Source organism: Lonchura striata, chromosome 1 (assembly GCF_050655825.1).
Source record: "Lonchura striata isolate lonStrDom1 chromosome 1, ASM5065582v1, whole genome shotgun sequence".
NCBI lineage: Eukaryota > Metazoa > Chordata > Aves > Passeriformes > Estrildidae > Lonchura > Lonchura striata.
The window spans coordinates 25749942-25768625 of record NC_140703.1 but is presented as its reverse complement, the minus strand read 5'-3'; the positions used below and the strand labels follow the sequence as shown (position 1 = coordinate 25768625).

The 18684-nt window shown below is 44.6% G+C and overlaps 1 protein-coding gene across 1 annotated transcript; it reads right to left on the bottom strand.

The window, feature by feature from the left end:
• Positions 1 to 323: 323 nt before the first annotated feature.
• On the bottom strand, positions 324 to 18059 carry ILDR1 (immunoglobulin like domain containing receptor 1). Its single transcript, XM_021549086.2, has 8 exons — positions 17920 to 18059; positions 14857 to 15027; positions 12725 to 12874; positions 11987 to 12106; positions 11695 to 11841; positions 7277 to 7408; positions 5494 to 6299; positions 324 to 4360 (listed from the first exon to the last, which is right to left on the bottom strand). Exons 1-8 carry the CDS (start codon positions 17972 to 17974, stop codon positions 4319 to 4321), a joined length of 1623 nt encoding a protein of 540 aa, XP_021404761.2. The 5' UTR covers positions 17975 to 18059; the 3' UTR covers positions 324 to 4318.
• Between the last annotated feature and the right edge of the window lie 625 nt (positions 18060 to 18684).

The following is an 18684-nucleotide window of genomic DNA, read 5'->3' as shown; positions in this document are numbered from 1 at the left end:
AGACATGGCAGCCAAGCTACAATGAGTCACATCATTGAAGAGGGCTGTGAGTGGTTCCAGACGTTTTCCCACTCTAGGTATTTATCCAAATGATCTTTTTTCTTAAAAAACAAATTTTAAAAAGTCTCCCAAAAGAAGGAAAAAAAATCCCACATACAAGCAAACCATTTTGAATTTTTGTCCAAAAAAAAATAACAACAGAAGACTCTTACTGATGTGTAAAAACATTAACTCAAGAAATAAGAACAGACACTTTTCAGTTCCACTTCTGGTGCAAACACTAAAAAGCAATTTATGTCAGAGAAAGAACACACTAGAGCAACTGGTTGAAAGTCTGCTTATATTTCAATTATACATTTTACAATCATTGAACAGAATCTACACATTTATAATCTTTTACAGCTGGATTAACATTCAGAAGACCAGCACAAAGCACATCATAGGCATTACACTTAGCAGAAACAGGAATGAACAGTCATTACTTGAAGGGGTTAATTTAAGATAACCTCATTTTATTTCTTATGTCAGGTCAACAAATGGGAAGCTCTGAGTGGGTGTTTTAAACTGATGTACTGCAGGAGGTAGTAATAGAAGGGACTTAGCTGCCCTGTGTGGTAATTCAAGCTGCTGAAGAGCTTTGCATTGTGGCTGCTACCACCCATGGCAAGTTCCCTGGCCCTGAAGTCAGCCTAACTTTAGGCAGTGCTATCACAAATACAATCCCAGAGATAGCAACTGGGTGTTTCAGCACTTTCTAGTGCCAAATGGGCACTTGCCAAGACCAGATCAATGATTGCACAGAAGCAGCCCTTGCCCCCATTCCTGGAATGGCATTCCAAAATGGCAGGGCGCTCTGCAAATAAGCAAGAAAGCCAGATATTGCAAGTATTTTCTTAATCAAAGAAAAATTACATGACTCTTTATCTCTCTTATGCATCTCTTGTCTGAGATAGAAAGCAGCTGACTGTGGCATGAGTGACCTTATCTGGCTGTGTGTGGCATGGTCACTTACTTATTACATTATTTTAAATTAGGGTAACACTGGTGGCTATGAAGGCACTTTATCTGAGACAGAAGATTCATTCTTTGGGGGTAAGGTATATTCCTTGTTCTTTCAACAGGAATGGAAGAACAAAAGTTTAGAATAGAAGTAACTCCCATATGTGAAATAGTCAACTTTTTCCATTACGAATGAGGTGACATATGAACATCAGCTCTCTGGAATGGCTAAAAAATGAACCATGAATCAATTGCAATGTAGAAAGAATGAGGCTAGGATATTTCCTACTGTTATTTCTTTCAGTGTGCTGTATTGCAGCTGCTCAGTTCTCTCTCTCTTAAAAAGTCAAAGACCCCGTGATCTTATAGAAAAGGGTCCATGTTGTATTGTGCAATGCTGCCACAATGGGTTTCATTTATAGCCAATTAAAATCATAAATAAGCATCTTAGCACCTTAGCTGATATTTCCTTCCCATTTTTCTGTCCGCTTGTAGCTGTAAAGCATGCAAAGAGAATTTCCTTTGTCGTTATTTCACAGCGCACCAACTGGTGCTTTATGAACCACAGTGGTCTGCAGACCAGTAAGCCTGGTATCATTTCTGCTTCTCTGCTGGATCACCCAATCTGCTTCAGTCACCATTTAAGAAATTACAGAATTAACACAGAGCTACAATAAATTTTCCCTGAAGAGTTTTGTTTAATGTTTCTATAAACATGAACAAAGTAACTGAAGAGGAAATTAAGTATGATATAGATAAAACCCCTCAGATTTCACAATTTGTGACCTGTGTTCACAAGCTACAATTAGTCACCCTAGCTCAATTATGGGGACTGGACGAACAAATAAAAATGGAGGGCTCCTTCATAGGTGTAGATCAGAAAGCACCACCTCTGCTGTTAGCGTGCTCTTACTCCAGCAGCTGCAGCAGCTGCTCCTGTTACAGAGAGAGTCATCTTGCTTTTCTTGCAGTGTGAGTGGCTTTTTGCTCTTGGGAAAACTTGCTGGATATGTGTTGGCTTGTACACATTTGAATGCAAACGAAAGTGAACTCCTTCCATGCAACTATCTTGGGATCTCACCACAGGCCTCTACTAGTTGATGGAGAAAGGGGCAGCCCTTTCCTGAAAACTGGACATTTGGCCTAGGAGAGGAAGTTCTCTTGCATGATGTATGAACCTATTGGAGGCACAAGGAGAGAATGAAATTCCAAGTTACCAATTCAGCCTCCAAGGGTAGAATCTGCAGGACGCTGGCTATCTGCTAAAAGTCAGCAGAGGGTAAAGCTAATGTAAACCGTTGCTAGTTTTGAAAGAAGCAGCCCCATATAATTTTCTGTCATTGCAATCATCATAAATGCCTCCTAACTAATAAAAATATCAGTCCATCATACAAAAAGGTAGTTCATAAAATCCTAAGCACACCATAAAATTAGAAAAAAATTATCCACAGATAGTGGATGATAGATTCAAGAGTGATCCTAGCTTTGCAAGTTCTGCAAACACAATTCCCTATATTTCAAATGTGACTCATGGGTCAATTCACATTGTTCAGTCTGGACCTAATGCAGACAAGTGCTACGCTAACTACAATCCTCCTTTCTTGAATTAAAATATTAGAGTTACTCTTTTAGCTCTTTTAAAATTTTTTTTGTGATATCCATCAGCTGTGGGCAAAGAGACCTTCTGTATTCAAAAAGAAGGCCTCCAGTGCTGAAACAAAGTCAACCAGAGAAGCTCTTTGGTCCTCCTGTTTTATCTCCATAGGCAGGAATTACAAATAAGCATGTTCAGCCAAGGAACTGCAGGAAGATGAGCACCCTGGGATAGCCCTGAGTTGACCACCAACTGCACTGGATATCCAACTAGGACCATTTATTCCAAGTGTGATGTTTCCCATCATTGTCCAAAGAAAAGAAAAAAAATGAGGTGGACAATGTGAAAGTCTCTCCAAATTTTCCAGGGAAAAGCATAAGCACATCAGTAATGAGGACATTAAAAACAAACAGTAGCAGGGGTCCCATGTGGCACCAGCTGGGAAATAAGCTAAACAAGATAGTAATTGGTACTGGCCAATCTCCAGTGCCTCTGGGTTACAAAATAATTCACAAGATTCTCCAAAATCTCCTTGCCAACCTGGAGTCTCTTTAACCCAAGACGTGCCTCTGGCAAGACAGTTTCCCATGGAAGCAGCCAGCATCCACAGAGCTTCTCTTTCTCCAACACATTTCAAATTAAAATAGTGGATTAATTTCACCAAGGAGAAATGACAACTTCTCCTTCACAACTGGTCTCAAAGCATAGAGAAATTCTGTATTCTAGTGTCAGGGTGAGAACTGAGGAAACCCTACAATCCAGCTGCAGATCAGATGCACCACACATGCAGGGTTGCTGTGTCAGAGTAAAGATCAAGGATAGTAGTAAAAAAGGTGACTATAAGACTTCTTCAGAGTCCTTTATCCAGCCCCATGTATATGATACATGGCATGGAGAGGAAAGGGAGAATATAAAATATATGGAAAAGAGTACATGGCTTAGGCAAGATATATTCACCAAAACCATGCTTCCTTGAGCTGAGGGAAATTCTGGTCCATAGTGTAAAGGAGAGTAGTCCTACTTTGCTCAGTCCCTGTAGGGAAGAACAAATCTTGGTAAATTTAGCCCTTTAAGTTTACAAATAAATTCAAGTCTGGATGAAAGGCTAGAACAAGTATCTTTTAAGGCACTAAGGTCTAAGCTCAAAGTAGAAAAGGTTCTTTCAGTAAGTAAAGAGCAGATAAGCTAACAATTTGCAGACATGCCCATGAGACCTTATTACACCACAAGCCTCCTTTTTGGGAGAGAGGCTTAGTGGGGACAAAAGAAAGCCACTGTCCCAGTGATGCTGAGCAGCCAGGCAGAAGCAGCAAACATTCCACATTCTGAAGCACAACAAAGGGCCTTAGAAAGATGTTGTGCCTCCCCCCACAAAGCTCCCAGGGGACTGGATCAGATGACCTCCAGTGGCCTCTTCCAATCAAAATTATTCTACTGTCTTGTGACTTTACAACTCCGTGAATATTGGAACCTGCACCAGCCTTCTACAGATTGGGCTCCTAGCAGTGTCACTGCACTTAATCAGGAGAACTGGTATCTCTCCTTAAAGACTGGGCATACACTCTTTACTTTAGAAATCCACTGTTTCTACTAGAAGGTTTTCAGTGAACCTCAGCCCAATGCTTTATTACTGTTTATCTGCTCAGTCAAAAGCAGCCATGCCAACCTAAATAATAGAAAAACTAGGAGGAGTCCAGTGGGAGTCCAGTTCTTCCAGTACTGACATTAAATGACTATGCTTCTTCCACTGTGGGAACTTCCTCTGTCCTGCAAGAGAAAATAAAAGATTCAGGAACAAGGAATGATGAAAGAAAATCCTATGTCTTCCTACCTGCTCTGAGCACCATATAAAAACCATTTATACATAAACACATTCCAGCTGGAACTAGAATTGCACTTCCTTCCACAACACACAAGAGAAAATGGTAATGTGCAACATACAACCCCTCAAAATACTCCCACCTGGTAAAATTCTGCATATGTGTGATAAGGGACACTTAACATTTTTTTATTTAAAACATTATCTTATTTTTTTTCAGGGGGAATACACTGTCCGATTTAGAGATTAGCTATTGGATATGAAGCTTATCACACTTAGGTTGCTGCCTGAAGTCTAATCCCAGTGCAAACTGTCAAGAAGATATGTGAACAGTAGCTGTTGACTGCCCACATAATGTATGTTCAGTTCTCAGGAGTCCCAACAAGGGAGTCATCCTCTTCTACCTGGCCTAGAGAGTGACAGATTTTTCATCCATGATACCTATGACCTGAAAACCTATTTCATGTAGCTTTATGGATGTTTTCCCATATGTGCCATCTTAAAAATATTATGCACATTGTAAAATAAATCAGAAGTAAACCTACACCAGAGATGGTTACAGAGGGATAGATGCTGCTGCCTAGTCTGGAAGTGCTTTCTCCCCAGTCAGTACCAGAATCGCTATTTTAACACCAATATATACACAGAATCCCAAAAGCCTCTGAATGGGGACAGTAATAAAACATGACACCCTGTAGGGGACTTAATTTCTTTCAGAATCACAGAATCATAGCATGGTTTGGGTTGGAAGGGACCTTAAAGATCACCTGGCCCAAATCCTCTACCCTGGGCAGGGACACCTTCCACTCGACCAGGTTGCTCAGGGCCCCATCCAGCTTGGCATTGAACACTTCCACGGATTTGACTTTTTATTTTGCCTCTGAGCACACTACATGCAGGCAATTCCTGTCAAAAGGCTGGTACTCAGTGGCCTTTTCATAACCATGCTGTGCAGAGCACTCCTTGCTCCTTGGCCTCTGTTTCAAAGACAATAGGCTACAGAAAGCAGAAAACTTTCCCTCTGGCTCCCTAAACCCCACCTTTTCCTTTAGATGGGAAAGCACAAAGGCAGGTGACTCACCGAGCGAGTCCCTGCGCTACCTTTGTGCTTCTTGTCCTGAGCGGGGATGATCTCTAAGGAGCGGTAACTGGGGGGTTTCTCTTCTGGCCACTCCCGGGACCTGCGGTTCCTCCGCCTGCGGTTTGACACCGGCACACGGACTTGCTCTTCTGAGGAGCTCCAGGAGCCCCTGTGAGAAGAGGGAGGGGAGTAGCTGTGCCGCCTCTGGCCAGAGTAGTTGCTCCTCCCAGCATGGTGCTCATATTCTCGCCTTCCCCCAGGCTCCTGCCTCCCACCGCGATGGTGGCTGGAGCGCTCCTTGGTCTCCTCCAGATAGAAATTGCTGCTGCCCTTGCCCCTCTCAGCTTTGCGTGGGGGTGACACATCCTGTCTGGAGTGCTGGGGCCTGCCATTGTAGCCACCTGTCCTCTGCCTCTGAGGATGATCCTCTTGCTGCCTGTCCCAGGGCTCCTGACTGTAGCTGGAATGAGAATCCCCACTGGAAGGCAAGGGCCACCTCTGGTTTTCCCTTCTGTCCTCTACTGCAGAGTCCCAGAGCCTGGGGGTGCGGGCAGCTCTTTGTGGCCGTGAGGAGTTGCTGCTCCCATGGATGGAGGAGATGTGGTCAGCAAGAGGAGGTGGCACGATGTCGGAGCCCAGCGAGGACAGCAAGCTGGGCTGCACTGCCTGCCGCTGGTGGGAGGGCGGCCGCAGCTGGGACATGTTCAGGTTTTGGATTTCAGACTCCAGATAGTCCAGAACACCATTGTTATGGGAAAGCTGGGCTTGTGGCTGCACCAGTGGAAGACTGTTCTGCAGAGATACATCTAAGGATAAAAGCACAGGAGAAAACAGAAAGTCAAGAGGAAACACTGAAGAGAAGGCCCTTCTGCACTCATGATTCTGGTGAGTTGCTTCTCTTCTGCTGCTCCACCACACTGCAAGAGCTGTACAAGTCTCAGGCACCACAACCAGTACATCCAGACCAATTGAGGTATGGTGCAAAGAGTAATAACTAATAAGCTGCAGTATGATCTAACATGTTTTAGGCAGTACAGAGGTAAGAAGTCCAGCATACCTGGAAATAGTCTGTGTATTTAGAGCACTGATACCATATTTTATTTACAAAAAATCAGAAAAAGACCATAGTGTTTCCTTTTGCACTTCATTGAACTGGAAGAAATACTGCAAAAGAAAATGAAAATAAGAACATTTTTATATGTATGCACACACACACACACATGTACAGATATAAGCAACAAATGGAGAAGAAAATTCTTCCTGGCTCATTAAAGAGTCCTTCATTTTTTGCTGCATTAGATCGGGTTAGATCTGTTGCACAGAATGCAGTTTGCCCTCAATCATTTGAAGACTAGACATTTGATAAGAATTCAAACAAATTGCACCTCACTTGTCATGTCAGTTTTGGCTATAAGGAGTTGACCGTGACCAGCACAGCAGAACAAAGAGACAGTACCCTCCTCGGCCACACAAAGCAAGATAAGCTGGGTATATTTACCCTGCAGTCACTGGGGTGTAGCACTGATACACCTTAGTTAGTGTTAAACTGCTTCACCCAGCACTGAGCCCAGCAAGACACTTAAGGTAACAGGCTATTTTTAAGTACCCAGAGAAGTCCATGGTGCGCTGCAGATGTGGCAGAGCTGTCATTCTAGGACATGCAGTCATGCTAGGAACATCTTTCTTTTCTGGTAGAGAGGCTAAAGCTTCAATGCTGAACTTCTCAAAGAAGTTACCTGTTTCTCATCCTGATTTCCCTCTGAAATGATGCCCATGGTCTCACCTTGTTGCAGCAGGGGATTCAGCTGGTAAGAGGAAAGTTTTGAGTTCCTGTCGCCAGCTCCGTAGAACATGTTGGGTGATAACCAAGGTGCAAGTGCCTGAGCCCGCTTCATGAACTGGTGCCGTTCTAGCACTGTAAAATAAAAAGAAAGCTTACAGCACCTGCCCAGAGGGCACAGCTTGCAGATCACACACCATTTTGCTTCACAGGCTGTAGCCTTTGGATACAGGAAATTCACAAAATTAAAATCTCTCTCCACCGCATGACAAAGGTAAAACAGTGCAGGGAATTCCAATGCAAAGTTGTACATATTCAAAAGAGTACATAAAACAGAAGAAAAGCTTTAGTGCCCAACATTCTGATTCCAGTCCCAGCATCTAGGAAACAACACTATGATTAAGTATGCAGCACATAGCTAAGACTTCTATTTGCCCTGTCATTATAGAGCTGCAGAGAGATGGGAAATAATGTTTTGTACATCAAGACATGCAACAGTTTTCTGTCTCTCAAAATTCTTTCAGCTTATCCTGGTCCTTCCCCTTTTGGCTTTGATTTCCCACTAAATGAGATATTTCCTTACCACCATTATGTGGGCTCTGTCCAGATCATATTTTCCACTTTATACTCCATCATTTTCTCTGTTTCACAACGAGGGCACTCAGAGGTGCACTGCCCAGCTTTTCCCTTTCTAGTCTTTTGACCACTCTTCTTGTCACTCCATAATTTACCTCAGAATTACTGCTAAAATTAAATCATTTAAGACAGTGTGGTCAAAGCAATCAAGAAACAAAATTTCCTGTTCTCAACAGCAATGTCCATGTTGCCAAAAGAGCAAAAAAGTGGAAATTTTTCTCTTTCACAGGGTTTTCACCACTGCTAACTCCAGATCCCAATTCATGGGGTCAGACTCCAAATTCCCTTCTCTTTTTTCAGCATTTCTATCTCACCTCCTCAACACAGACAAATTCACTTGCCTTCAAACCATACCTCATTGCTGCTTCTTTTGGGAGAATACCTATAACATCTTACAAAAACTTATTTCTTCTATCACAAACGATCAAAACTTAAGTTTACAAACAAGTAAATTCTGCAAGTCCCTGATCTTACAAAGCCTGGTTTGTCTGTTATTACAGGCGGAAACTTTTCAGCAACAGTGTTTTTAAAAACTTCTCTTTTGTGGCTTTCCTGGAGTTTCAAAAGTGACAGTTTTTCCTGCAGCCTCTTGTCTGGTCAGGCATGAACAAAACATTACAGTTCAAGAAACAGATAGGAACATAATTGCCTTTGAGACTTTTAACCCTCTCATCAATCTGGCTGAAACTGACTGATGAAATTAAAAGCTATTGGAGGGAAAGAGACAAGGGATACACAGACAAGTTGCTTGCATAAGATTTGCTTCTTTAAGAAACCAGGCTACAGCTAAGCTCCAGTTAATTCTGTCCCCTGGGTTCACTGCAGTAGGCAGCATTTAGACTGCACACTCTTTGGGACTAAACTCTCCACTTTAGGTAGCACTCCAGTTATTAAACATGTCCTCCTTTAGCTGTTTCACTGGATTTATCTAGAGCACCACTTGCAGCAAAAGAAGGACTGACCATGCCCCTCAACACATGCTTCCTTTTCTCCACAGTTCATGCAGCGACACTTAATTCTCCACTGCAAACTCCCTCGCTCTCTCCAGTCTGGCTTCAACCAGAGGGAACTACAAAGCTGGAAGCTACAGGGGTTTAAATCCTAATAATCTGGTATCCTCAAAGCTGTGTGGTCTTAGGTAGCAGCTTCCAAGAACTTTATGTCAAACTTAATTATTTTTTTGGTTTTTGTCCTAAGGGATATCCTTCCATTTACATTTCAAATTTAGAGGATGAGAGAAAGAATAGAAAGGATAAATAGAAGGGGAAGGCCTTATCTCTCCCTCTCTCATTCCTCCAGTTATTACCTTGAAAATGTCCTACATCCTGTTGAGTATATGTCCTGGGGTTTTGACCTTGGACTTTGCCTGAGGAGTAAGAGATCAGCACCTGTGGGCACACCTGCTTAGCATTCTCCCTCTTAAGGTAGGAAGGCTGTCACTAGGACCAAAGTCATCCTCTCCCTGTCATTTCCTAATTCCTCCCTACAGCTGAACAAATCCAGATTTAGCCCTGGTCTTCCTTCATTACCATCAGCCCTTCTTCCTTCCCCAGATACTTTGCCTTACAATTTGAATACAATGTATATTCTGATTTCCCATCTGCAAAACAGAAGTTACAGATCTTTTTAAGGTGAACGTATTTAGCTGAGGAAAGTCAGATTCACCCTAATTCCAAAACTCCTACCCTGCTTTGCCAGAAAGTGTTGCTCCCTCCACTTACTCTCTGTTGGAAAAATCTGTTCTTCACCTTTGACAGACTTTACAAGCTGCTTGGGCCAATTATAAAAATAAAATATTTTGCAACGTAGTGATACCCAGGTGCAAGTATATCCTATTTTCTCCCTGATTCATTACTGGAAGAAGTCCACTGCAGAAAAGGAGCAGATAGGAATAGAAGGAGGTCGTACGTATATTTACTCTGATGGGCTTTTCTCAGAGCTTTCCACAGTGAATGTAACTGGCTTGCTCCTGGGGCATGTCTAATATTTCTGTACATCAATCCTGAATTACTCAAACAATGCACTCCATTTATTGCTCCGTTCAAACCCATTCTCGTTAACAGCATGATTCACAGCACCCAGGATTATCCTGCCTCACTGGTACCTGTGACTTTTCAGCAGATCCACGCTGTCCTCTAGTGGCCAGCGACGGGGAAGGAAGCACCCACGCTCACCCTGTTATCCTACACAGGTGAAGATTTCTGCCTTCTCTTCAGCCATGTGGAATGTTATTCCTCAGCACTGTTTTTAAGATGTCCCCTGAATCTATCTTCTTGTGTTTTTTAAGGCCTCAGTTCATTTCTTGGAGTGGAAAAAATAGTAAGTCAGAGGCAGGAAGAAGTAAAGAGAAGCAGTTTGGCAGTATTATCAGAGAGGAGAAGCCACATGGATCCTTTGCAAAGTGGATACAAAGCGCAGGCAGCTTGGATGGAAAATACAGACAGAATCCAGCATCCAGTCAAGGAGGCTGGACTTGTCCGTACCCTGTCTCATGAACATGGAGAGGTTTAGAAAACCCTGCAAGAATTCTTCCTCTTTAACAGGAGGAAATAGAAGCAGCAGTCTGGAGTGAACTGTAACCTGCAGCACAGAAAAACAGAAAGGAGCTCACACAAGCTCTGAATCTCTTTTTTGCTGAGAACTAGGAATTCTGGAGGTGTGAGTCTCCCATCTCCATCACCTCTCTCCCCTTTCACAGAATTTTTCTGCCAGATTTCCGTAGCCTCCTCAACACTATACATTTTACATGACAACCTGTAAGACCTCCAATGTTTAGTTTTGGTTTTAGCAATAAAAGGGATGTTCTGCTAATTCTTTGCAAGAGCTAAGCGAATTAAGCTTAAATCTAAAACTCTCAAAGTTTACTAACACCCAAGCTATAATAAATAGCTGTTTTGAAGGTAAAGGTAAACCTGAAACAGAGATCCTTGTTCACAAATCCTCTCCTTGTAGCATCTGGGGAAGAACCTGGGGATTTCAATGATAAATAAACTTACTTGTTGTATTTTGTGACTGTCAGACTGTATAAGCTTCAGAGGGACTACTCTACTTGTTACTAACCAAGCTTCAGTTACAGGAATATAAAGGTTACATGAAATTAAAAGCCAAAATTCAAACAGTAGCCTTATTAAAAGAACTGGGTCAGGCTGCAGAAACTTTATTACTGATAAAAGCAAAGAAAACAAAGTTTCTTTTGACCCTCACAACTTCAGAATGAACTTGCAAGGCTGACCATCAAGAGAAACCATCTTTCTCCACTTTCTTCTCACTTCCTTCCCCAAAGAAAAACAAACCAGACCTTTTTCTAGTAGAAGGAACAGCTCTGAAAAAAACATGCAGATAAAAAATTTCCAGTTTTTATGTAATTCTTCTCAGAGCAATATACTTGAAAGTAAGACTAGTTTGGGGACTAGTACCAAGGCACTTCTTTGCCTTTCTCACATGCACAGGCATATGAACCACAAAACAGGAAGGAAAGTCCTGAGCTACTCAGACAAGGGAACTGATTGTGCTCTGGATGGTGTGAGAGAAACTGGTAACAAGGTGTGAGTGAGGAGAAACTTCTGACAGTTGGACACAGAAGAAAGAGCAGGACAGATTCCATGTATCCGAGATCCCCTTCTCTAATTTCAGATTAGCTGGTCTCAGAGGTCATATTGGCCAAAGAAATGTCTCAGTTTATATGGATGCTAAGCAAAAGGGAGAAAGTGGAGCTCAGCAAGCTCCCAGCCAAGCTTTTGTCTTGACAGAAGCCATAAATGGATGCACATTTGCTTGAACCTCACCTTTCTGATTACAGCAGCACCGTGTTGGACAGCAGCCACACTGGATGTAGCAGCAGCAATACTGGGGGCAGCACTGGCACCAGCATATCCCGATCAGCAGAAGCAGGAGGAGGCCACCAAGAATGATGAGGAGTACTGTGAGCCAGTCTGTGGGAAAAAAGGAGGGAGAAAAAGGACTTATCCTGATGCATCTGGCCATGGTAGCTTACTGAGCGCCTCTCCACTGCTGGAGATGTCTTGGGGTGAAGGAGAACAGGAGGCAATATCTTGGCAACAAAGCACAGGCACTTACGGAGAACAATCAGCTTAACCTCTTTGTCCGCATCACCTGAGGTATCTCCTGGTGCTTCCACAGTGCAGTAGTACATGCCATGGTCCCACCACATGACCTCACTGATGACAAGGTCTGCTCCTGTGGGAGAGGGACTGAGAGGTCAGTGGGCTCTTTGCGATTGACAGACACTACTTTCAGGCTCCACCTGAAAAGAGCCTTCTGCCTGCAGGAAACAGAGAGTACTGCCTCTCCCCTCTTCCCAAGCATAGCCATCACCTTCAAACAATCTCATTTGAGTCCTACAAACAGTATTCAATGCCAGCTCATGTTTTCTGTATTGCTGGAAGCCAACTCTACTGATTTTTGAATACAGATCACTGTCCCTCTTAGGTCAGCAATCCCAATGGCTCTTCTGGCAGGTGTAATATCTATTGGTCCATGGACAGCAGGGACCATACAGCACACCTGGACAATTATGCAGCACTTGGAAGAATGAACTGTCTTCTAGCCTCTGAGCTCCTCAGCTGTTGTGCTCTTCAGCAAAATGCTACGGTGTCCTCAGCTCAGCCTTAGGTTGTAGTGCCTCCAACACCCTCAGGCCAGCTGGGGACAGGACTTTTAACTGCTCTTATTCCCATTACCATGTGCAGTATATAAGCTACAGATGACATTAGCCATGTTTATGCTTCTCTTCACTTAGTAGACCCAGATATTGGATAATTCCTGAGCTGACTGCCTGCCTGGGAGGTCACTCACGGTTCTGAATGGTGATCTTTCGCTGCTGGTAGTCGATGCCCAGCACAGGGTCCTTCTGCCCATATTTCTGGATGACAATGCGCACCTTCCGCTGGCTGTCATTGCAGTCGTTAGAGGGGTCCTGGCCAAGGGCTAAACCAGCCTGGTATGCTGCAAACACACATCATCAGAGACAGCAAAAGTTATTTCAAAAGACCAATTTCTATTCTCTTGTGAGCAGTAGAGAAATTATTGAGTACATTGTGTGCAGTTGCTTTGATTTAGCAATACAAACCATGGCCTCAAACCAGTAAGTTGCTTTGGAGTACTCAAAAACAGAGGTAGAGCCACAGGAATGGCAGATTTTGAGAATGTGGGAGCTGCAGAGGAGATGCCTCCTGTACTCACAACTGAAAGAACAACAGTAGAAAGAAGCTAATGGTGGTAGGCTGGAAGGCAGTTCTTAGTATGAAGCTGAAAGCAAAAAAGTCATAAACCACCCAGAAGTACTAGAACTAAAACAAAAGTGTGTTTATCTATCAAGCAAAATCTCCAGACAAACATTAACTGTTCTATGGATTGTCTCCCTTTCCCTCGTGTATCCCATTACATGTTGTGGAGTCCATAAAGACAGAAAACAATCCATCAGCTGATTCCAGCTAAGGATTAAATGTAAAGACACACAAGAGAATTAATGGAGGACTAGAGGTAATTTCTGTACAATACCCTTCTGATAGACTCACACCATAAACCAACATTGAATTTCCAAGTATTTAGGAGCTGAGATCTGGGGAAATGACTGATTCAGTCAGCATTTTCTGTAAAGAGCTCGCAGTGAAGAGAGATGAGGGCAAAGCTTGTCAAAGGTTCAGTTCCATACCTAAAATGGAGCATGAAGTCCCTTTTGGGGACTATTAGCTTGAGCCTGGGCTAAAAGCACTCACATTCTTCTGGGAGCAGCTGAGCCAGGGACCCATCTGCTTGGGAACTAGGCTGTAGAGTGCTCAGTAACATGCCTACCCAACCCATCCAGACTGCATAAAGGAGAGTTTGGGCACAAAGTACCCACTGTGAGCTCAGTTTTAAGTTTACAGTTTTGCTATGGCTGACTACCTAAACATTCTGCAGGGTTTACAAACAATAGAGCAGAGAAGAATAGTTCAGTTGGCAGGGAAGTACAAAGGTTAGCTAGTCCAGTGTCTGATCATTTTAGGATTGACTAAAATATAAAGTAGTATACTACTGATGTAGTATTGAGCCATTCCCACACATCCTATCACTGGATACTAGGAAGAGGAGAACAGCACCTCCCTCTTCACTTCCCCTTCTCAAGAAGCTGTAGAGAGCAGTGAGGTAACCCCTCAGTCTCCTTTTTCCTGAACTAGGCAAGCCCAAAGTTCTTAGCTGCTCCTCACAGGATGTGTCTTCCAGGCCTTTTATCAGCTTTCTTGTCCTCCTCTGGATGCATTCAAGTACCTTAATATCCTCAAATCCTGGGACCCAGAATTGCATACAATACTCCAGCTGAGGCCACACCAACACGAAACATAGAGGAATCATCACCTTTTTGGACCAAGCAGTTATCCTGGGATGCAGTTTGTGTACCATATTAAATCCCCTTGAATTAAGGCTGCCTGCACCAGAATGTCTGCATAAGAATGCTCCCACCACTACTAAATGCTATTACTTAGCATGCCCTTCAAAATGCATGTGTTCCTTCTATTTCCTAAAATCACAAAATCTGATCACAGGTACTTCCATATGTGGTCACAGGTATCCACCTCCAAGCACAGGTCCCCCATGGAAATCCTAAAGCCCACTTGTTGCATGGCCCTTGCTTTCAAACATCTGAAGCATAAGATGGGGCTGCCAAGATTGACCTGTGTCAACCACAGCTGAACTGTCCTGTATTCTGAGTCGATGACAAGGAGGACAAAAGAGCTGCTTTGGATGGGATTTCTATGATCTCATAAGGCCTTGATATTTCAAAGCAAATCACAGACATGACCTGCATTTCCTTGGAGTTCAGGGAAATGCCACCACCTGGTTTTTGCATAGGAAGGGGTCAAAAGCCTGTACTACCCCAGCGACTCTACCTTCCCCTTTCTTCCCACTTGAAGGGAGATTCCTTGGAAGCTGAGCCTGACACTTACAGGCTGAGTAGTAGTCAAAGATGGGGTCCTTGCAGAAGGATTTGAAACGCCAGGTCACCACCACGTCTTGCAGCTGCGCTGAGGTGCTGTAGTCACACTTGAGGATGACAGTAGCAAATAAGGTGGTGTAACGCTCGACATCCTGCACTGTCACCAGGAGAGAGAGGCAACCTGGAAACAAGAACACAGGAAGCCGTCAGCCCACAGACTCCTAAGGCCGCCCATCACACCATCTGCACCAGAGCAATGACCCAAGGACATCTCCTTGGGCCCCATCCAGGACCTGCACCTACAGACCTCCCAGGCCCTCTGATGAAGTCATCCAGGGTTACAAGCCCTGGTTAGAACAGGAGCTACATCTTTCTCTGACAGAAGAAAGCTTTGTTGGCCCACTTTACAGACTGAATTATTTTCTCCAAAGCATGACTAGCCATTATGCAGCACATCATTCTGTGTTCTCCTTGTACATAAGGAAAACTGTCCCAGAAGCACATGGGATGGGACTCCCTTGGCTTTTAATCCTAACAAGAAAAGTTCTACTGTTACTCATGTTTGTATAAACACCAAATGAATTTTATCAAGGTCTTGTTCAGACACTCATCAAATGTTATCTATTGGTGACCAGGATTAAAACAATACAACTTTCAGGCTGTAGCACTGCAGTTAATTGTTTGTAACCACTTCAGAAGAGCACACATCAATTACCCCCTTTTTTCCTTTTAAATTAAGCTATCATTATGTATTTGTTATGTATTAATTCTAACAAACTCCACAGCACTTTCCATACAAGCAGCTGAACACACTCAAGGAGGTTTTACACAGCTTCTCATAAGCTATACTGTAGTTCAGCTATACTCCAGAAACTTCTCTATCTTATTTAAACTTTGATAGTACAGTAAGTTGTGCTTGTCATTAACAATAGCGAAGTTATCACCAGTTGCCTTTGATAAGGGAATACCAACAGTGCAGGGCAAGTGTGGGATGCCCTGTTTGGAATACAAGCCAGAGAACCAGGCAGGGATTGCAGTGCTGAACTAGTTGCTTCTTAACTGTGGAGCACAACAGCGGGATAGGCAGGAAGGAAAGTGGAATGCTTGAAGGTACCAACTGTACAGGTCTCCATGAACCAACACTCCATTTTTATCATACATTAAAAGATTTTCCCTCTAGTCCCCATTTTCAGGATGAGAGCAAGAGAACAAGTTGCTACTACTATGTAGTAACATCTGGACCACAACTGCAAACATCATTCTTTGTTGAGCATCTTTCAGTGTCTTCTTAGGCTGCCACCTCCACACTACATTCCAGGCAAATACAAGCTCACACAGTTTCCACACTGTGGAAAAGATGCTGCAGAGGTGCACGCTGCCTCAAACAGTCATTCTGTAGTAGGGTATTGTCAATGCAGTACTTGCTCAGTTTCTGGTTTGAAATGGGACTCCTCGTCAGCCAACTGAAAGCACAAGCAGAGCAAACTCATTTGCCTTAAGAATACCACATAAACACAGGGAGAGTCAGGGAAACCCCTGAATCCAAGGCTTTTCTGAAAAATAAGATATACACACACATGCTCTTAAACACAGAAAGACCAGGAGCTGTAACCTCTAGATAAACCAAGTTTTTACAATACTATAGCACAGCAAGGTCCAGACCACAGACAGGTAGTTACAGTTGCTCTTACTCAAAAGCACTGTAGTTCAACACATCTTGTTCCAGCTTTCACTGTGAAAATAGCTGACTCTGGGATCTTAATGCAGAAAATAATAAGAAACCAATTCAAACTCTCAAGATTGGCAAAACTGTGATCTCAGTGTCAATTAAATAAAAACCCTATGAATTCTGACATGGGAACAGAACATTTTCCATGACTTTCCTAAAACAGCATCTCTCTGGCAAGAATAAAACATTCAAAAACACTGTGTGCTTTTTACTAACAAAACCCGCATCTCTTTATGGAAGGGGTGCTTTCTCATGACCTCTGTTTTGCAAAACAGCCAGAATTGAAAGGTAAGTTCCTTATTTTCTAAAGAGGTTGAAAACCTAGTGTTCCTCCCTGGTGAACAGTTAGATGTTGCTGCATGTCCAATGATTCTCATAACCCTTCACCATGAAAATGAAAAAGATGCAAACTTAAAGCTGGTTCCTAAACATGTACTGCATTACTGCAGGGTGCTTTCTTATCCTGGTTGGAAAGAACAAATATGGACACCACCAATCTAGTAAGTTTCAGCTACATCTATGGCTTTGCAGTGAAGACACGAAGCTCTGGAGCCAGTGTAGCGAAATTTTGGCTACAGCATTTCCCAGGAAAACAGCTGTCAAGCAAGACAATAAGCAAGCATACCCTCTATACTTTTTTGCTCCCTTCACTGATTCTCTGTGAAAAACCGAACTTTAAAGCCATATCATCAGCCAAGACCCAGGCATCCAAGAAACGAAATGCCCGCTTTCTTCCCAAGAGGAGGTTGGAAGCTGTCAGGCAACCCACAAAGCTTGGCAGAGTGAACGCTGCTGGCTGAAGGCCGCCCCTGGGCAGGGAGGTGAGCTCCTGCTCCCCACACCAGCAGGTGCCCAGCAGACGCAGCAGCACTGCAGCTACCCCAGAAACCCCCAAGAGGCTGCGGCTGCTGATCCAGCAGCAAAAGCTCGGCTGGGCGTTTGCCAGAGGCCAAAGGGGATCCCCTCGTGTCCGTGCCCAGCGCCCAGGTCCCAGCCGCACGCCACCGATACTGGAGGCTGCCAGGAAGCGGGAGGCCACTTCCTCCTAGGAGAGAGGTCAGCCGCACCTGTGGGGAGCGAAACTCGTCTCCGCACGGCTTCGCACCGAGCCCGGGAGAGCCCCGCGGGCAGGAAAGGGCACCGCGGGGGAAGAGCGACCGGCCGGCCGGGGCCGCCCCTTCCCCTCACCGCGGGGCCGCCGCCGCTCCCCCGACCCCGCGCCACCGTAACCCCGGGCGAAACCCGAGGGCAGCTCCCGAGTCCCGGCCCCTGCGCCGCGCCGGTGTCCCGGGGCAGGGCGGGCCGCGGTTCCGGAGGGGGCCGTGAGCCCCGGGCCGCACTCACCGGCCGGCAGCCAGGCCAGCAGCAGCGCCCACCGGCAGCGCCCGCGCGGGGCCATGGCGCGCTCCTCCTCCTCCTCCTCCGCCCGGGGATGTCGCGCCCACTGTCCCTCCCCTTCCGTGGCACCTGTCCGCGGGCCGGGCGGTGCCGCCTGCTGCAGTCCACTCCCTCTGTACCTGCACCCTCCGCCGAAATGCCAGACAAAATACCGGCAGGCAGCTTCAAGAGCTGCTTTTAATAGATATATGTAAAATGAAAAATATATATTCCAAAACATGTATTTATTGTACTAAAATTAAAGATATATATATATATATACATATATATAAATGTATAACCTGAGCACACAGGTGTGTGGGAAGTCAGCCGAGCTGCGCCGCCCGGGGCAGCGCACCGCAAGCGAGGGGCGCACGGGAGCGCACGCTAAAGACTGCGGGCGGGAAGAACGTCTGGGGAATTCACGGAATCACAGAATCAGTTCGGCTGGAAAAGACCTCCGAGATCATCCAGTCCAGCCTGTGACCCATCACCACCATGTCAACTAGAACAGGGCACTGAGTGCCTCGTCCAGTCTTTCCTTAAACACCTCTGGGCACGGTGACCCCATCTCTGGGCAGTCCATTCCAATATCTAATCATCCCTTCTGTGAAGAATTTCTTCCTAATGTCCAACCTAAACCTCCCCTGGCGGAGGTCTTCTCAAGACCTGCCTATAATTTAATTTTCCCGCTGAGTTCTGAAAGGACCGCAACCGTGGCCAAAGCAGAGG